General features: G+C 36.6%; 1 protein-coding gene and 1 non-coding gene across 2 annotated transcripts in view; both read right to left on the bottom strand.

Annotated features, from left to right (window-relative positions):
- LOC140243770 (protein white-like) overlaps positions 1–12274 on the bottom strand; it is a 30994-nt gene extending 18720 nt beyond the window's left edge. The window contains exons 1-3 of the mRNA XM_072323438.1: positions 12172–12274; positions 1049–1302; positions 335–383 (exon numbers count right to left, since the gene is read on the bottom strand). Coding sequence (XP_072179539.1) covers positions 335–383; positions 1049–1302; positions 12172–12215 — 347 coding nt within the window. The 5' untranslated portion in view covers positions 12216–12274. The remainder of the gene's footprint in view (positions 1–334; positions 384–1048; positions 1303–12171) is intronic.
- Trnan-guu (transfer RNA asparagine (anticodon GUU)) lies at positions 4184–4257 on the bottom strand. The gene has a single exon. It is a non-coding gene; the product is annotated as a tRNA-Asn (tRNA).
- Positions 12275–17729: the final 5455 nt, after the last annotated feature.

Here is a 17729-nt window from a genome sequence, read left to right as displayed (position 1 = left end):
TTATATCTTTATCACACTGAAAGCCATAGAAGAGATACTTTGCTCAAAACATGACTGCAAACCGACTAAACTCTGTTCGTATCGATATACTGTTGCTCATGGAAATGGGGAAGAATTTTCAGGGTATAAATTAAACTTGAACTGGATTGTCGTGAATAGAGGATGGCGAAAAAAAAAAATCATGGCGCCTGCAATGTGGAAAGGTGGACTGTGGTAAACTCATTGAACTGGGGCGACGTGAGGGATGGGAATGGGAAAAGATAATGGCTGGAATTGGGATGGGGTATTTTAGTGTGATAAGGGGAGGGGGACGGTCGGAGGGGGTCATAGCTACCTGGCTCCCATAATGGCGGTGAGAGTTCCCGGTTCTGCGATACCAGTAACTGTGAACAAAGGCAAGGGAGACTGAGTAAGTAACAAACCTCTACTTATATGCTGGTGGTCTCTTCTGCCCGTTCTAAGCTCGTTGTGTAAGCTGCTTAACAAGGTATAATAGAACTCGTTTAATGAGTGCAAATCGTTTCTAAAAATTTGCACGCACTTTCAGAGAGAACAAGACGTGAGTAGAAAGCTGTCAGTATTAATGCTTATATGAGCGTGAATTCCAATCATGGAGGTAAATGTCTTCCCTGTTCCTACGCAAAAACATTAACAAAACACAAAATTTTTAATGTTTATATAAATGATAACTGCTAAGTGATAATATATCGGGGTTTTAATGTCATCAATCGATTCATCGAATGTAAATGTATTTATTCCTTAAATAGTTAACTTACTTTACAGACTCATTTATTTTTCTTGATACTTTACCATTCTTTTTTTTTCTTCCGTTCATTCTTTTGTTCTATGGTTTACTTATGTATTCTCTCGATTGTTTATTCATTCATTCATTCATTCATTCATTCATTCATTCATATATATTACAATATAGCTTGTTCCAAAAACGTAAGCAAACTACTTGAAAACGATGTGGCATTATTGTCAGAAACATTCCAACTGGCTATAGTGATCGAATGGTAAAATTAATCAAATTAAATAATGCCCTCACCACTTCGGAGAATTTCCTTCGATTCTCCTACAAGTTCTCCGTATTCTACGTCTTTTTTTCCGTTCCTCCTCAACCAGCTGCTTTTTTCACCACTCTGCCGCTTCGCTGCTCCTCGCACCACCACGTTTTCCCACGAGAGCAGAACGGGGGTGAACTCGTAGTATGAGCTCTCCGCTTTCTTCGCTGCTCCATAGTGATTTTTGCCCGATCCTCCAATGATATTCCCATTGGTCGGTTTCTCATTACTAGATACACTGCAATGAGAAGTCAAATTTGAGGTGTTTAACCAAAACTATACTAAACTAGAACAAGGTATATACAGATAGTTTTTATTGGCCAAAATGTCAGTTTTCACTTATTTTTCACTTTAACTCTTACCTGGATACAATGCATGCAATAATGTCTTAAAGGCATAATATTTACCATTTGCAGATGAAACAAAAACCCAGCATGAGTGCTTTAGAATAGTTCCAAATAATGTGAGTTTGGGATAGAAATAACCGCTGTAAAAATTTGAATCCGTATTATCAATGTTAAGTACCGTATTGTTAAATACAAAATATGAACAATAGTTATAATAAAAATGTTGCTAGACTAAACCGTCTGCAGTTATGGTTTATTGAGAGTGATATCTCCTTATATTTTAGGCTTTATTGCAAACATTTTATATGGTAGGATGTTTTGTGTTATACAACAGATCTACACATACATCAATACTCAATGTGATATTCTGAACACTTTTAAAATCACTGTTTCCTATGGTAAACAGTACTTTTAAATATTATATTTTGCAGCAATCAGTTCAAATTGCACACTAAACTTTGATTTGATAGCAAATTTCTTTATAACAAGAAATGGAATGACAGAATATCTGATTGCAATCTTTAGTAGCCCCTAATCTACACGAACGCAACATTTTGTTAAAAATCGTACTTATGTTTTCATCTGAGGATGCCATTCCATAATGGCGGCATATAATAGTTGGACGAAACTCAAGCTTAAAAAGTCACCGATTCCTTGTTTTCTGTCTTATGGGGCCCGTTTCATAAAACTTGTTATCAGTGACAACTGCCACATTTCTATGACAAATTTGCTCTCAGCCAATCAGATGCAAGGATTTTAGTAGCTTGTCACATCTATGAAACTTGTCACTGATGACAAGTTTTATAAAACAGGCCCCATCCAGGTCGTCATGTCGACAGACATTTAACATTATACCTGCTAATGGTCACTTATACTGATACAGTGAATGCCTGAACATGAGTAGGCGTATTACACGCTTTGAGGAATGATCTAACTTCCCAAGAAACACAAAGGATGATTTGAAAATCAAGACAACCGACTTTTTAACGAAAATCTTTACTTAATGTGAAACTGTATTTTTCAACCATCTGTTTTCTTCTTTTTTTATGTAAAAAAATATATATACATGTAATATATGAAAGTTCAGGTCCCAGCCAGCGGGAAACTTTGGATATTTGTATTGATTATGGTTGCAACGAATGAAATCTGTTTTGAAAAACAGAATTGATTGAAATGCCCCAAACTTCTTATTCTGTGTCCGTCTTTTTATGGCGAGAAATCTAAGATGTTGGTCACAACGGTGTAAATAATACTAATATAGGTTTTTTCCGGCCAATTTCGCACTAATGTCAATCCATATGATAAAAGGTTCATTCAATTTAGCGAAATCCTCGTCACTACACATTCTGTCATTCAAAATTGCAACTTGTTCGTTCAATTTAGCGTTTCGATCAATGAAATTCGCACATGTGTCTTTCGAATTCGTAAAACGGGCATTCAAATTGGCACGTGCTCTTCAGTCATTCAAATTCGCCAGCACTGGAGGAAAATGGTATTTCAGTCATTCAATTTCGCGTATGGGCAGTCAAATTCCAAACATGTTCATTCAAATTGGCGTAATGTTATTTCTATTTTGTAAAGGTGAGAACCGTGATTTATACGTATTTAATTTTGAATTTTTGTTTCATCCACACACGGTTAAGTATATAGTTAAGGTATCTTTGACCACAAATAACTTTTTGTTGTTCTGTAACACCCCTCTTCTTTCATACGTTATCAGAACTATACATGCACCAGTACCATAGATTCACTTCACTTTCGGAATATCCAGTCATGGCAGCACGAGTTAGATACAGGCGTATCTCTCAGGAAGACAGGAAAAGAATCATAGAAGAATTTGAGGGTAATAACCTTGACAAATTGATGGCCAGAGCTGATCCAAAAACTTTATTCCTAATGATAACGCAATATAGCACCCACCAAATGAAAATAATGAAACCTGTAGATGAAAGAAATTATCACGATGTAAATTGAAACCTCCTCCCAATTAATGTCAAAATAACCTTAAGATTAATGTATCTGTGAATGAAATAATGCTATCGAACATTATAAATACATACACATATTTTGAAAGTACTGTTGCAAAGATGACATCAGAATAAAGAATGAATACGAAAATATGAAATGTTATGATGCTTGCAAACAATACCTATGATGAATGAAAATGAAAAAGGGAATAAAAGCATAAACGTGTCTGCTAAATTGACTGCAGTAAATGCGAAATTAGATGCCCAACAATGAATTCGAATGAACGAGCGCAGCGTATACGTGATCACGTGACTATATCATGCTAAATTGAATGAACGATTTTCGAAATGGTGCTTGTCTTACGAATTTGAACTGAAAAAGTGCTGATTGGAATGATGATAAAGGTAATTTGAATGCTCCAAAATGAATTTGAATGAAAAGATTATAAAATTGAAATACCGAACATGCCATCTAGGCTATTGTGCTAAATTGAATGCAGCAATTAGGAATTGGACTGAAAAAAGTGCGAAATTGGACGGGAAAAACTATACTTAATACTAATACTAATACTAATACTTATACTAATACATTTGTACCAAGGAGCTATAGCTCCTTGCTTATACTAATACTAATACTAATTTATTACTTAAATGATAATTGCGTATAATAATAATAATAATAATGAATAATGAATAAAAAAAAAGAAGAGATGAAGAAAAAGTAGAAGATAAAAAATATAAACACACAATGAACAACAAAATATACAATTTGAAAAAAAAAAAAAAAAAAAAAAAGTTGAATCTTCGCTCCTGGGTGGGCTTGAACCACCAACCTTTCGGTTAACAGCCGAACGCGCTAACCGATTGCGCCACAGAAGCTGTCGCACGCTCAGGTGACAAATGTCTATATAAAGCGAATCGTGCTTACACCACAAGTTAGTCTTGTACCTTTCGTGCACGAGGAGAAAATATTACACGAATCTTGCAATGTGTATCAGTATGCTCCGTAATTTGTTCGTATTGCCTTTTCAGCAAACATTGCCTCAACCTCAATCTCAAAAACCCTGTACAGTAATTTTTAATGTTCATTTTTAGGGGAATTTTTGTTAACATTTAAACTGATCATGTCACTCGCGACCGAGGGCTTCACACCAGTCCGACATATTGTAATCTGTGCTGGGGATCGCACACGCCGAACATGCTCTTGGCCTGCCGAGGCCAAGCATGCTATGGCCAATTATACATAGGCCATATATCTTCACAAGAAAACGTTCATTTTGTTAGCTATAGCAAAGGTATATCTTTTCTCATGAGAAAGTAAAATGATAAAATAAATATGTAGAAATTACCAGAAAATAACAGAGTAATATTCACATTCTTTTGCCGTGTTCACTCTCTGTCTGTATTTATCTCTCCAGCGAAAGACTCTGGCTTTGCTTGTGCACTGCCCTAATGCGTGCGCGTGCGCTTGTTTACAAGTACTCTTTGGTTTACCGTGTGGGCAAGAATCGATGCAATTCACCTTGCATTGTATGGTGAATTGCATTGGATTGAATGAATGTTGAAAAGAAATTATTTTTTGGGTTAGTGATTTAGTTAATAAAATTTGTAATGTAATGAAGGAATAAAATTAAAAAGAGGATGAGGGATCAGTAGTGTAAAAATAGAAAAGAAGAGATGTGTATATGGATGGTGTATATGGATTGTGAAAAAAAAAATGTATCAGAGTGTATCAAAATGTATTAAATTGATTTTGTATCCATTGACGAAAATGATTATGAAATTGGTCCAGAGAATTTTGTAAAAATTTGTTTGTATATTATGTTTCCCATTGCTGAAGAATAAAATATTCTTTAAAAAAAAGTGCATGTAACACCGCGGAACGCGAGCGATAGTGGATGCGTAGCCGGGAAAGTAACAAATAAAAACAAAACAAAACAGATAAATTAATAAAAAAAAAAAAAAAAAACGATGCATGATAAAATAAATTAAATGTATGACTGATGAGGGTAAAAGCGTCTAGGCCTAAGTCGACCTGCTAATATCAGTGTGGAAATGTGATAGAACAGCAACTGGAAAAGTTATCAATCTCATGCAGGGGACTTGAAGTAATATATAAAGCGAGCTTGAAATCCATAGATAACACGTACCATGCAGGTAAAAGTAGTCCTTACACTGAATATGTGGCCCTACTTATAGAATATTGCAAGCTTAAAAGTAGGGCCTATGCTTTTAACCGGCACGCCCATATATAGTTTAAATAGGTCCTGACTCCTAAATTGCTTAATCTATATTTAAGGCCCTAATTAAGTATTCTAAGCTGTTGATCGAAGATCAATAGTGTCAGAATCAGAATACTAAACGTTAGTAGGCCCTATAGGGCCTCCGGATAGGCCTTATCTGAAATTTAGAATATTCTATACCCGAAATATTTCATGATTTTATAGGCCTAATTCATTTTCAAAAAAGGAATTTTTTTCATTAACAGTTATTAGATAATAGTGATAGACCATTGTTGTTGTTCACAGGCTAGCCGCCAGTTGCCTATATATGCAATGTCGAGCGTCCACCACTCAAACATACAACCCCAATTTTATAGCTCTTCTTTAGCTAGTCCCTGCCTGTAGATATTCGCGAACTGAAGTGAAATTCATTGCATACCACAAAGTGATATCATGGTTTGTAAAACACTATCAATGACACGTCCAGAGGTAGCGTGGTAAGAATCTGTCTAAATTATAATGAAAGACTATAAAAATCAATCATAATTAGTTAAAAGATATTTTGTATATATATTTATTTAAAAAAAAAAAGTTTCACCCCTTTTCATTTAGCTATTATCTTAGGATTTTGAATAATCGCGCCATCAATGTTTACATAATAAAGTATAATGCATTTCATACAGTCCCTACAGTTTCTTCACTATGGTTCTTGTCCCCTTTATATTTGTCATTGTTTTTTTTATTTTTTAATGATAGTTTCATGAAAGAATATGGGCCCTTTATCTATTATTCATCTGCATCATAATTATGTGGCCTTTATACTTTTTCCCCATGCTCAGATGAAAATAATACTTTTGTCATTATATTGTCATTCTTAAGAGTCACTGTAAACTGGTACCCCCTCCAGACCCAGACATTGTTCTGTTAACAGATTTTGCACCTGTAAAATAATCTCCCATAGAGGCGTGTGTTAATCATGGGAAGAAGGAAAATAAATTATTCAAACAACTCAAGCCTTTCCATGTTCAGTCTTAATGTACGTCGACCAGCTTGACCATAATTTGCAAAAGACTTTTCTGCTAAAACTCTTCACACGGGTATACATACAGCTATCAGGTATATAGGCCTCGTAAGATATTATACGTGCTGATAATTTCACTCAGAAATTGCCAGTTCCGCACCTATATGGTAGGCCTACACGTGAAAAAAGGTCAAGTCTTCCTGTTTAACAATATTGTTTAAAGCCAATTAGAGAACTTCTGTCCCCGTTAGGTGTATGCTTAAAGAAAAATGTTCCCTTCATTAACCACAAAGTAAAGATTCACAGCACTTATACATCTTTTTTCTATTTCATTTTCGTTTTCTATATTCTTGCATCATAAGGACAGTATATTCCTTTGAAATGGTACTTCTGATCGATGTGTTTTGTACTTCACTATGTTGTTGTCTTTATCAAAGCATTCTTGTTAATTCGTTCTGTTTTGCAATCACTTATAATATCATAAGCTTAGCATGTCGTACTCAGTGGAATATGATATACACACCCCTTCTTAAAAAAGCTCTCTGCACGACTGAGAGTTGTCTTCTGCTGTTTGTTTGTTGAAAAGTGCCATCAATGCCTGTTGTTGGATTATGTTGCTATATTATTATGCGCTGGTGGTGAAGTTAACGTATACCTCTTGGATCAGTCATTGATCAAATCTGCTGGTTGAAATACGATGCTTCTCTATAGTGCATAATATGGTGAAGATCATATTTACGCTAAGACTGCAGTTGAATGAGAAATGTGACTCAGCAATAAACTCAATGGCATACAAAAAGACCCGAGAATGATCTAATGGGTTTTCAGCTATAGGTTTTTACTGTAAAAAATGCGTGCATGGAATCACCATTTTCAACGTGCGTTTGATAGAAAGGTTAGGTCTACCATGTCTACATCAAAATGGATGTCATATAATTTATTTTTTTAACACTAAAGCAATCGATAAAAACATGCATTTATATAGAAACACGACACAGTCTATAGACATACAATTCACAGTATTTTTCTTTGTTAAAACATTGTACAGTGTACCATGGGCGTAAATCCCGGGGGGATGGGGGGATATATCCCCCCCCCCCCTGAAATGGAGGAGGGGGGGATGGCTTGTACAATCATCCCCCCCCCCTGAATTTTGAGGGGAAAAAATGGAGGAAGCAGAAATGTGATTGTATCAATTTTGGCATATTGCATGACGTTTGTACGCCGGCCTTCAGACAGGTAACAGAGCTGAACAGTATTCTATCTTGTAGGAAAATGTATAATTTTCTCAAGCGCTTGCTCGCTTCGCTCGCTCGCGAAGAAAGTAACATCGACATACTGCACATACACTGTAAGGTATGGCTCAGGCGTTGACAACGTCAAATAGTATAGGTCTACATATAAACATGCTATGACGCGAGTAACTGGGGACCATCTGCAAAATATGTACGAAAACATACAAACAAACAATAACAACAACTTTATCGTCATAATTGAATCCTCTCCATTTCCTGAATCATTCCTGAGAAACGACAGTGACTGATGACTCAGTCAGGATGCATCTATGGGCATACCAAGGGAAGATCAGGGACGTCGAATCTATGGGGGGCAAAGGGGCATTTGCCCCGCCCCAAAGGAAGTGTTTAGACAGACAAATCATTTATCCCCCAAGCAATTCCCGAGATGAGGACAAATCTCGAACTTTCTTAATGGAAAATTGTCCAAATATCGCCAGAACTATGCACCAGATCGTTGTATTGCAATCATGAACATGCAAAAGGTCCGCTATACAGGATAAGGGATAAACTTTGTACACTTTTGACATAGACGTATATTCCCTAATTTATCAAAGAGTGTGCAGCAGATCTTTCACATAACAAAAGCAACCTAATATGTATAGAGGCGTCGATGGGGGGGGGGGGATGGTTCTCAAATAAAAGTGGGACAAACAAAAGCGAAAAATATAGCTACAAACGGCAGTTTTTGGAGTGTAAAATGTTAAAATTTTAAAGCTCGCTTGCTCCGCTCGCTCGCATTTAACCGCTATGCCATTCTCCTGATGTTGCTGCCAGTGATTGATAGCAGGTGCACCCGGTGCCCGGTGCGCCCCCCTTAATTTCCAAAGCGAAAATATAGGTACAAACGAAAGTTTTTAGGACTGGAAAATGTCAAAATTTTCAAGCTCACTCGCTTCGCTCGCTAGCATTTAATCAGTATGCCATTCTCCTGATGTTGCTGCCAGTAATTGCCGGCAGTTGCGCCCGGTGTGCCCAAAGCGAAAAAAATACAGCCACAAACGGCAGTCTTTGGACTGTAAAATGTCAAAATTTTCAAGCTCGCTCGCATTTAACCGCTATGCCATTCTCCTGATGTTGCTGCCAGTAATTGCCGGCAGTTGCACTCGGTGTGCCCCCTAAATTTCCAAAGCGAAAAAGTATAGCTACAAACGGCAGTTTTTAGACTGTAAAATGTCAAAGTTTTCAAGCTTGCTCGCTCCGCTCGCTCGCATTTAATCGCTATGCCATCTCCTGTAGTTGCTGCCAGTGATTGTGAGCAGGTGCGCCCCCCTTAATTTCCAAAGCGAAAAATATAGCTATAAACGGCAGTTTGGGGACTGTAAAATGTCAAATTTTTGAAGCTCGCTCGCTTCACTCGCTCGTATTTAATTATTATTCCATTCTCCTGATGTTGCTGCCAGTAATTGCCAGCAGTTTTCGCCCGGTGCGCCCCCTTAATTTCCAAAGCGAAAAATATAGCTACAAACGGCAGTTTTTGGAATGTCAAATGTCAAAATTTTGAAGCTCGCTCGCTCGCATTTAACCGCTATGCCATTCTCCTGATGTTGCTGCCAGTAATTGCCAACAGTTTTTGCCCGATGCGCCCCCTTAATTTCCAAAGCGAAAAAATACAGCCACAAACGACAGTTTTGGGGACTGGAAAATGTCAAAATTTTCAAGCTCATTCGCTTCGCTCGCTCGCATTTAATCATTATGCCATTCTCCTGATGTTGCTGCCAGTAATTGCCAGCAGTTTTCGCCCGGTGCGCCCCCCACCCCTTAATTTCCAAAGCGAAAAAATACTAGTACAGCCACAAAGGACATGTGGGACTGTAAGATATCAAAATTTTCAAGCTCACTCGCTTCGCTCGCTCGCATTTAATCGTTATGCCATTCTGATGTTGCTGCCCGATTGCCGGTAGTTGCGCCCGGTGTGCCCCCATAATTTCCAAAGCGAAAAAATACAGCCACAAACGGCAGTCTTTGGACTGTCAAATGTCAAAATTTTCAAGCTCGCTCGCCCCGCTCGCTCGCATTCAACTGCTACGCCATTCTCCTGATGTTGCTGCCAGTAATTGCCAGCAGTTGCGCCTGATGCGGCCCCACCCCCCCCCCCCTTAATTTTCAAAGCGAAAAAGTATAGCTGCAAACGGCAGTTTTTAGACTGTAAAATGTTAAATTTTTAATTATCGCTCGCTCCGCTCGCTCGCATTTATTCGCTATGCCATTCTCCTGATGTTGCTGCCAGTGATTGACAGCAGTTGCGCCTGGTGTGCCCCCCTTAATTTCCAAAGCGAAGAATATAGCTACAAACGGCAGTTTTTGGACTGAAAATTGTCAAAATTTTCAACGCAAAGATATTTCATCGTAGGAGGGGGAAACCCCCTACCATACCCTCCCCCCTCGCTTGATTCGTTCCCTCACATAACCGCTCCTCCTAAGATCAAATCCTGTCTACGCCGATGATAGGCCCCATTATTTAGTAGGCCTTCACAGTGATGTCGCACAGCAAGAGCTGAAATACCACGATTTTGTCATTCAATAATATATTGTGAATATTTCATTTTCTTATTGTTTTTTTTAAAGAAAAGAAAAGAAAATTTTCACCACAAGTGAGCACCAGATCGCTGAATTTCAGGTCTGAAAATGCAAAATCTTCCTCGTGTTGGAGAGGGATACCCCCCCCCCCCCCCCATACACACCCTTCCCCCGTTCGGTCGTTCCGCTCCCTCTCACAGATATTTCCACAAAAAAAAAATGTTTTCATACTTTTAAGGTCTGATTTTCCGCCGAAAGTCGTCTGACAAGCAAAAAAAAAAAAAAGCAACAAGAACAAAAAGTCTTTATGTTGTTGCTGCCACTTTTCTCTCACTTTATATTTCATGCAAAAGAGTGGGGCATCCGATCCCTGTAAAGTGTGATTGTGTGTGTGTGTGTGGGGGGGGGGAGGGGGCACAAAGCTTCCCCCCCCCCCACCTCCCCCCCCCCCTCCCAAAAAAAAAAAAAAAAAAAAAAAGGGTGCGCCGGTCCGGTTATGGGCTTGTAATCGTGGTGATGGTGACCATCCCCCCCCCCCTCCTCAGTAGGGATTTACGCCGTTGCAGTGTACTGATTTTGTGTTATATGTGCATGTAAATGTTTTGTGCTGTTGGAAATGAAATTGAACGAATCGGAAAAGAAATAAAATGAAAAGGAAATGGAATGGAATGAAATGTATCGCGCTCGCTTCTAAACTATATAAAGCCAGGCGACTTCACTTTCTTCATGTTTTAACGTTACTCCCGAGAGTTGAAGTTTGACTTTCACAGAGCGAAGTGAAATAAACAGAACTGTGCAACTCTATCAACATAAGGAATAAGGCAAGAAGAGATGTGGAATTTAAAAACTTCTCGTGCCTTTACTAAACGGTGATTTCAATTGCAACTACTTCTACAGACTGTATAGCTAAGATGATGATCCCACCGCCCCACAAAATTAAAGGGGAAATCCAGTCCAAATATAAGTTAGTCTGATTTAAAAATAGTAAAATCCTACAAGTTCAACGGTAAAACTTTGACTGAAATAAGATGAAAAATAAGGGAGTTATGACATTTTGAAGTTTTGCTAATTTCTGCAAAACAGTTCTTGTATACAGTGGACATGAATACGCAAATAATGGGTGAGCTAAACCATGTCATAACCTCACAATTTTCCATTGATTCTGTACAAAAAAAATGACGAATATTCAATGTTTCTGTCATGGAAGTATGAAACATTATGTTATTCTTGATTGCATAACTTTAAAATAGTAATCTATTGGATATACCAGGATTTGAGCCTCGGGCATAATTGCTTTTGAATGAAAAACTGTAGATTTTAAAATTGTATGTAGGCCTACAACCTAAATATGGCAAGTTATGAGGGTATGACATGCTCACTTTGCCATTTGCATACTCCTAAAATATTGACCGTTCAAAAACTGTTTACTGAAAAATTAGTTAAACTTCAAAATGTCATATGATTTCCTTATTTTCACCCGATGCTGATCAAAATTTTACGGTTGAACTTGTATTATTTTACCCTTTTTTTATCAGATTTACTTATATTTAGACTGGATTTCCCCTTTAATGTTCCATTTCTTGAAATCTGTCGATCATCAGCAAACGCAAATCTGTCCTAATCGAAAGTTGTCATTCCGTAGCTACAACAAAAACATTCGATGTTATAATGACACTTGATATGTTCATTCAATGCAATTATCATTGACACAAATTTTGAACAGACAATGACTCACATTCCATCCTTGCTCAGCAACGGGGTGACGTCAGAACTAGGCATCCTTACGCATTTGATTTACAGGTAGCCAGATGTCAACTACTGCTCACTGACGGAAATCTAGGGGAGAAAAATATAATAATGATATAGCATGAGAAGAATGGAAATAAGAAATCGAATCGAAGACCCTATGATACAAACATCTTACATATTATAAGAGTCAGTATATATATAATATATATATATATATATATATATATATATATATGTATATATATAATATATATATATATATATATATATATATATATATATATATATATGACGGAAGGAAAACTTGCAGTATAGACGTTGCAGTGATGTTCAGTCTTGCCTTTATTATATATATATATATATATATATATATATATATATATATTATTGTTAATATATATTATATATTATATATTATATATATATATATATATATATATATATATATATATATATAAACGGTTCTTTGCTATTTAGTACTTAATCTATTGGCGAACAATGAGGAAATTAACAGCATAATAATTAAAGGGAACGCAAACCCAGAGAGTAATGTGGATTGAGTGAAAGCAGCAACATCAGTAGAACACATCAGTGAAAGTTTGAGGAAAATTGGACAATCGATGCGAGAGTTATGAATTTTTAAAGTTTTGGTGTTGGAACCGCTGGATGAGGAGACTACTAGAGGTTATGACGTATGAGTGGACAACAATCTAAAGAAAATGTAAAGAGAATTCCACACACAAAAAAAATCTTTTTGATGAAAATTACAAATTTCCTCAACTTGATACTGACATTATGTTATGAGTAGCAAACCCCTCGCCATGCTTTCTGAAAGCGGCTAGTCGAGTGCTTTTTCATAATGCTGGAAAAGTGAATTTTTATAGAATTTTCTTTATATTTTCTTTATATTGTTGTCCTCTCATACGTCATAACCTCTGGTAGTCTCCTCATCCAGCGGTTCCAAAACCAAAATTTTAAAAATTACTAACTTTTTCATCGATTGTCCGATTTTCCTCAAACTTTCACTGATGTGTTCTATTAATGTTGCTGCTTTCACCCAATCCACATTGCTCTTTGGGTTTGCGTTCCCTTTAAAGCTTAGGAAGGGTGTGAAAATTCAGAGTAAAATTGATCACTTTTCATTGATCAAAAAAGTGATCACTTTTCACGATCATGTTTATTAGTGCTCACGAAATGGAACCCATAAAACAATATAGAGAGTTGGACAGCAAATTTGAAAATAATATGAACAACTACACAACATGTCACTGCCTAACAAATTAGGCTTACCTGCGTCCCATCACTAATCTCCAGTCACCTTCACCTGAATATTCATCGAAAATTCACTTCATTTTAATTCATTCTAGAAGAATGTCCACTTTGTTTCAATTGATTCTAGAGGAATGTGTCATTTCCTTCTCTTATCCATCCAAGCGTTAAAGTGAACAGGCAATGATGACTAGTTTGTATACGACGAGTAACAGCTGCTGAATTATTGACAAAGAGTGCGGCTGTTCGAATATATTTTTATGGAAGAATGCAAGTGATTTTTTTCTAAATTGTTAAATTCTGACGAGATATATTATTAGGTACCTATAAAGCTATATCATGAAGCAAAATGCACCTCATCATCTCGCTTCATTATCCGGCCTGTTACTACGATTTAGCCTCATGATAAATCATACATCTATATAAATCCCACTAACGACAAATATTAACTATTGATGACTCTATGGCAATGCTGTCCATATATGCTTGTCTGTGTGTCACGAAAATCAAGAATCTTGTACAGAATGCAAGAAGGCACGCACTATAGTTTATACTATATAGTATCAGTGAGTTGCGCCAAACGACCGTATTGTATACCTGATTTAGGTATAAACAGTGGTAGACCTACATCTTTTTTGGCCATTAATGGCGTGCTCGTAGACGAAAACGTGCATGCAGTGTATCGTGAATTGTGTTAAACGACAACCCTAATTTAACGAAAGCAAAATAAAAAAATGATAATGATAAAATAAGATGAAATAAAAAATGACGTATCCGTGCGACCATACAGGTCTATAATTAGTATTAATAGCAATCGCGTATACTTGGCATGAATGTGTGTGTGTGTGTGTGTGTGTGTGTGTGCATGTGTGTGCGTGTGTGTGCGTGTTTGTCTGTAAACTGAAACACGACTGTAACTTTTGTTTAGATATCATTCTGCTTCAGTGCTCGTGAAAACACTTCTTTTCAAGTACGAAATTCCTGAACAAAGTTAGAAACAGATAATAGCGCCACTGAATTTGGAAGGACGCATGGGCGTTGCATACAATGTAGTAAAAAAGCAATGCATTACAGCTGGCAAAATGCAATTGCTATTCATTCAGCTATTTATCTCAAGTTAATTTGTATACCTTGATTGGAAATGATTTATGTTTGTATGCCAATAGTTGAAATCAATAAAACATATAAAGAAAAAAAAAGTTCTGATATAAAAAAAAAAAGATAAGTGAAACATCAAACTTTTAGGTGAAGTGATCATTAGATTTCGTCGGTTTTATATCAGGCATTTCTGTTATCTCCGTTCATCAAACTCGCTAAAATTACAGGTACCTCGAATCAAGCATAATTGGAGGGATCGGGCTTTATATGGGCCCAAAACTATGGAATGCCCTACCAAAATCTCTTAGAGAAGCATCTTCATTGATGGTTTCAAAAAGAATCTCAAGACATATATTTTCAATTTAAATTAACAATATTGTATACCTGTATGTATAGTATGTGTACGTATATAGGCCTATTTTTTGTTGGTTTATTGTCTTAGTTTCTGTCATACTGTTGTAACGTGACACAATAATGCTCTGTTCCATAGCGCAATGAGTATCTTTTTTAGGTAGAAATGTGCGCTTTATAAGAGTCTCACTATTATTTATTATTATTTTCAGTTTCATTTCCTCTAACGCGAGACTACGTCGACGCGCGAAACGGCTCGATTTTCTTTTCAAAGACAACCATTGTGTAAAATGGCATGTGTATTCTCATGCCCGAGGTATAATCTGATAATCTGATAAAAAATACAATACCCTGAAATTGCCTTTTACACATAATGAGAATCTGTGTTATATACAATCTGTGGTATTTTACGGCAATCGTTTTGATTCTCTATATTTGTCATAAAAGTGGCAACAGCATTGTCTTTCGATTCTGACAGTTGTATTATGATTTGGTGTAGTTATGGGTATTAAAACTTTTATCTGCGATTTCATTTTTGTCGGAAATGAAATAGATAAAATGAAATGACAGGAAGAGAGAGAGAGTGCAGTACTTTTTGTTTAAACTGATGCAGTAATAGTAAAAGCGCATGTGTGTATGTATAGTATAAACAAGGAGGTTTGAGAAATGGAGTTCCAACTGGCTGTACACATTCAAACAGCTGTCAGTTTTCTTTTGATGTACAAAAGAATTCCACAGGTGCATTTGTGACTTTGATGATCGCGGTTTGATGCCGCCGTCTTTCCGAGCAAAGAGATGATTCATTTGGAACGATAACATAATGTCGGCTATATTTTGTTTGTTCTTGTCTTAAAGAAAATAAGTTTCAGTTAAAGACAAGGCATATGATAAAGAAAGTAACTCCTGTCCAGGATTATATCAAAAAGTGTAAATCTGAGCTGTACGTTGTGAAAATTCATATTTGAATTGCACCCTTACTGGAAAGTCGATTCAATCATCTTTCCGATCACTTCCGAAAAATGAAACTGATATGGTATAATCTTCAAGTGTAGTTCTTTATTAATTCATATGTTAGATTAGTGTAAAAACATGTAAAGTCGGATAATTTTAATTCTTAATTCATCAATGATTGTGGAACTTTTATTCGCACATCCCTTTGTCTGTACCTTTATGTACCGCTCATGTTTCACAAGAAGGGACAGCGAAAAGTAATTATCATCATACAGACATATCTTCCATTGAGAGTGATGAGTCATGATGCAATGCCACATGAATCAATTGTCATCCCATCTGCGAGGCAGCTCCGGATTAGCACATTATACTTCAAATATTTCTTAGTGGCGGCATCAAACATGGGATCAAATGAAATAACACTGTTGTAAGTCCATCTCTTGAACCTCCTTGGTATAAGTTGTCATAGAACAGATAACTAACGTGAAACGGGTAATAGATAAAGCGTAGGTCAGCACAAGAATAACGAGTGTCGAACAACTTTGCTGTTGTTTTATTTGTCATGTCATTGAGCTCAAAACAGATCTAATGACATAACTGGTATCCGCTACCAGTATATTTCAAACATTTCAAGTAACGAGATAGAGACTTACAGATGAATGGGTAGATACATGTTGAATACGCCCCAGGACAAAGTTAATTTTTGCAGGAGGGGAAAAGTTCGGCTTTCTGACATGTATTGGGATTATACGTGCTTTCCTCCTGCTCTTTTTCCTCTCCATTAGTAAGACGTAGGAAATTCTTCCACAATTTTCAACAGCACTACATCATTAACGGTGGTCCCTTGCCATACCAAGAAATTGAAAACAAAAACAAAAAGAGAAAGAAAGGGGGAAAAAAAGAAAGAAAAATATTCTGAAGGTGGTGTACATCGTCTATCAGTATTGTCTTGCGGAATATTGTGGTTATTATCACTTTACACAATCATACATATATGATTAAGGGGTGGATCAGTGCATGAATGTCTACACCCATGAGATACTTGCATGCAAACACACACACAAAAGTATATGTGCGCTCGCACACACACACACACACACACACATACACACGCATTACACGCATGCACAATGTATCACATTAATGATCATGTCAGCTTATAACAAGACGTGATAAGTGTACATGTATGCATATGCTTAAAATTAATAAAATTACATGCCTATTCACGATATTATAGTGACTATGCAATACACAATATATCGCATAATTACATACGCACTGATAACACACACAGTTACACAAGTGCATAATGCTCCACTCACATTCTGCAAAACTTCTACTTTCATACATTTTGCTTCAAATTTGAGTTGTTCGTATAGCGCTGCTCTCTTGAAGATCAGACTGACAATTACATATAGTTTGAATTTGAATAACAGACACCACTGCATCATCATTATTGGTCAGTTCTTATTGCGTTATGAGGTCATTATTTTGCGGATTACAATCATTATACATACACATTACCTGTACAAAGTATATTATCACTGTAGGAACATTTTGCTTCAGTGAATGATCTGAAAGCTGTCTAACCTTCCTGTACCTAGTCCATTTGCCTTGGACAGACTGTTAGGGTCCTATAGGATGTGCAATTCGTGGTCGTTACCATTATGCTTTTCTTGAGATGAACAAATCTATCTATCTATGGTCTGCATTTAGATCGGATTGGATTGGATTGGATTGGATTGGATTGGATTGGATTGGACTGGATTGGATTGGATTGGATTGAATTGAATTGAATTGAATTGTATTGAATTGAATTGAATTGAATTGAATTGAATTGAATTGAATTGAATTGAATTGAATTGAATTGAATTG

This window comes from Diadema setosum, chromosome 20 (genome assembly GCF_964275005.1).
Source record: "Diadema setosum chromosome 20, eeDiaSeto1, whole genome shotgun sequence".
NCBI lineage: Eukaryota > Metazoa > Echinodermata > Echinoidea > Diadematoida > Diadematidae > Diadema > Diadema setosum.
The sequence above is the reverse complement of the archived record's forward strand: the minus strand, read 5'-3'. Positions and strand labels throughout refer to the sequence as shown.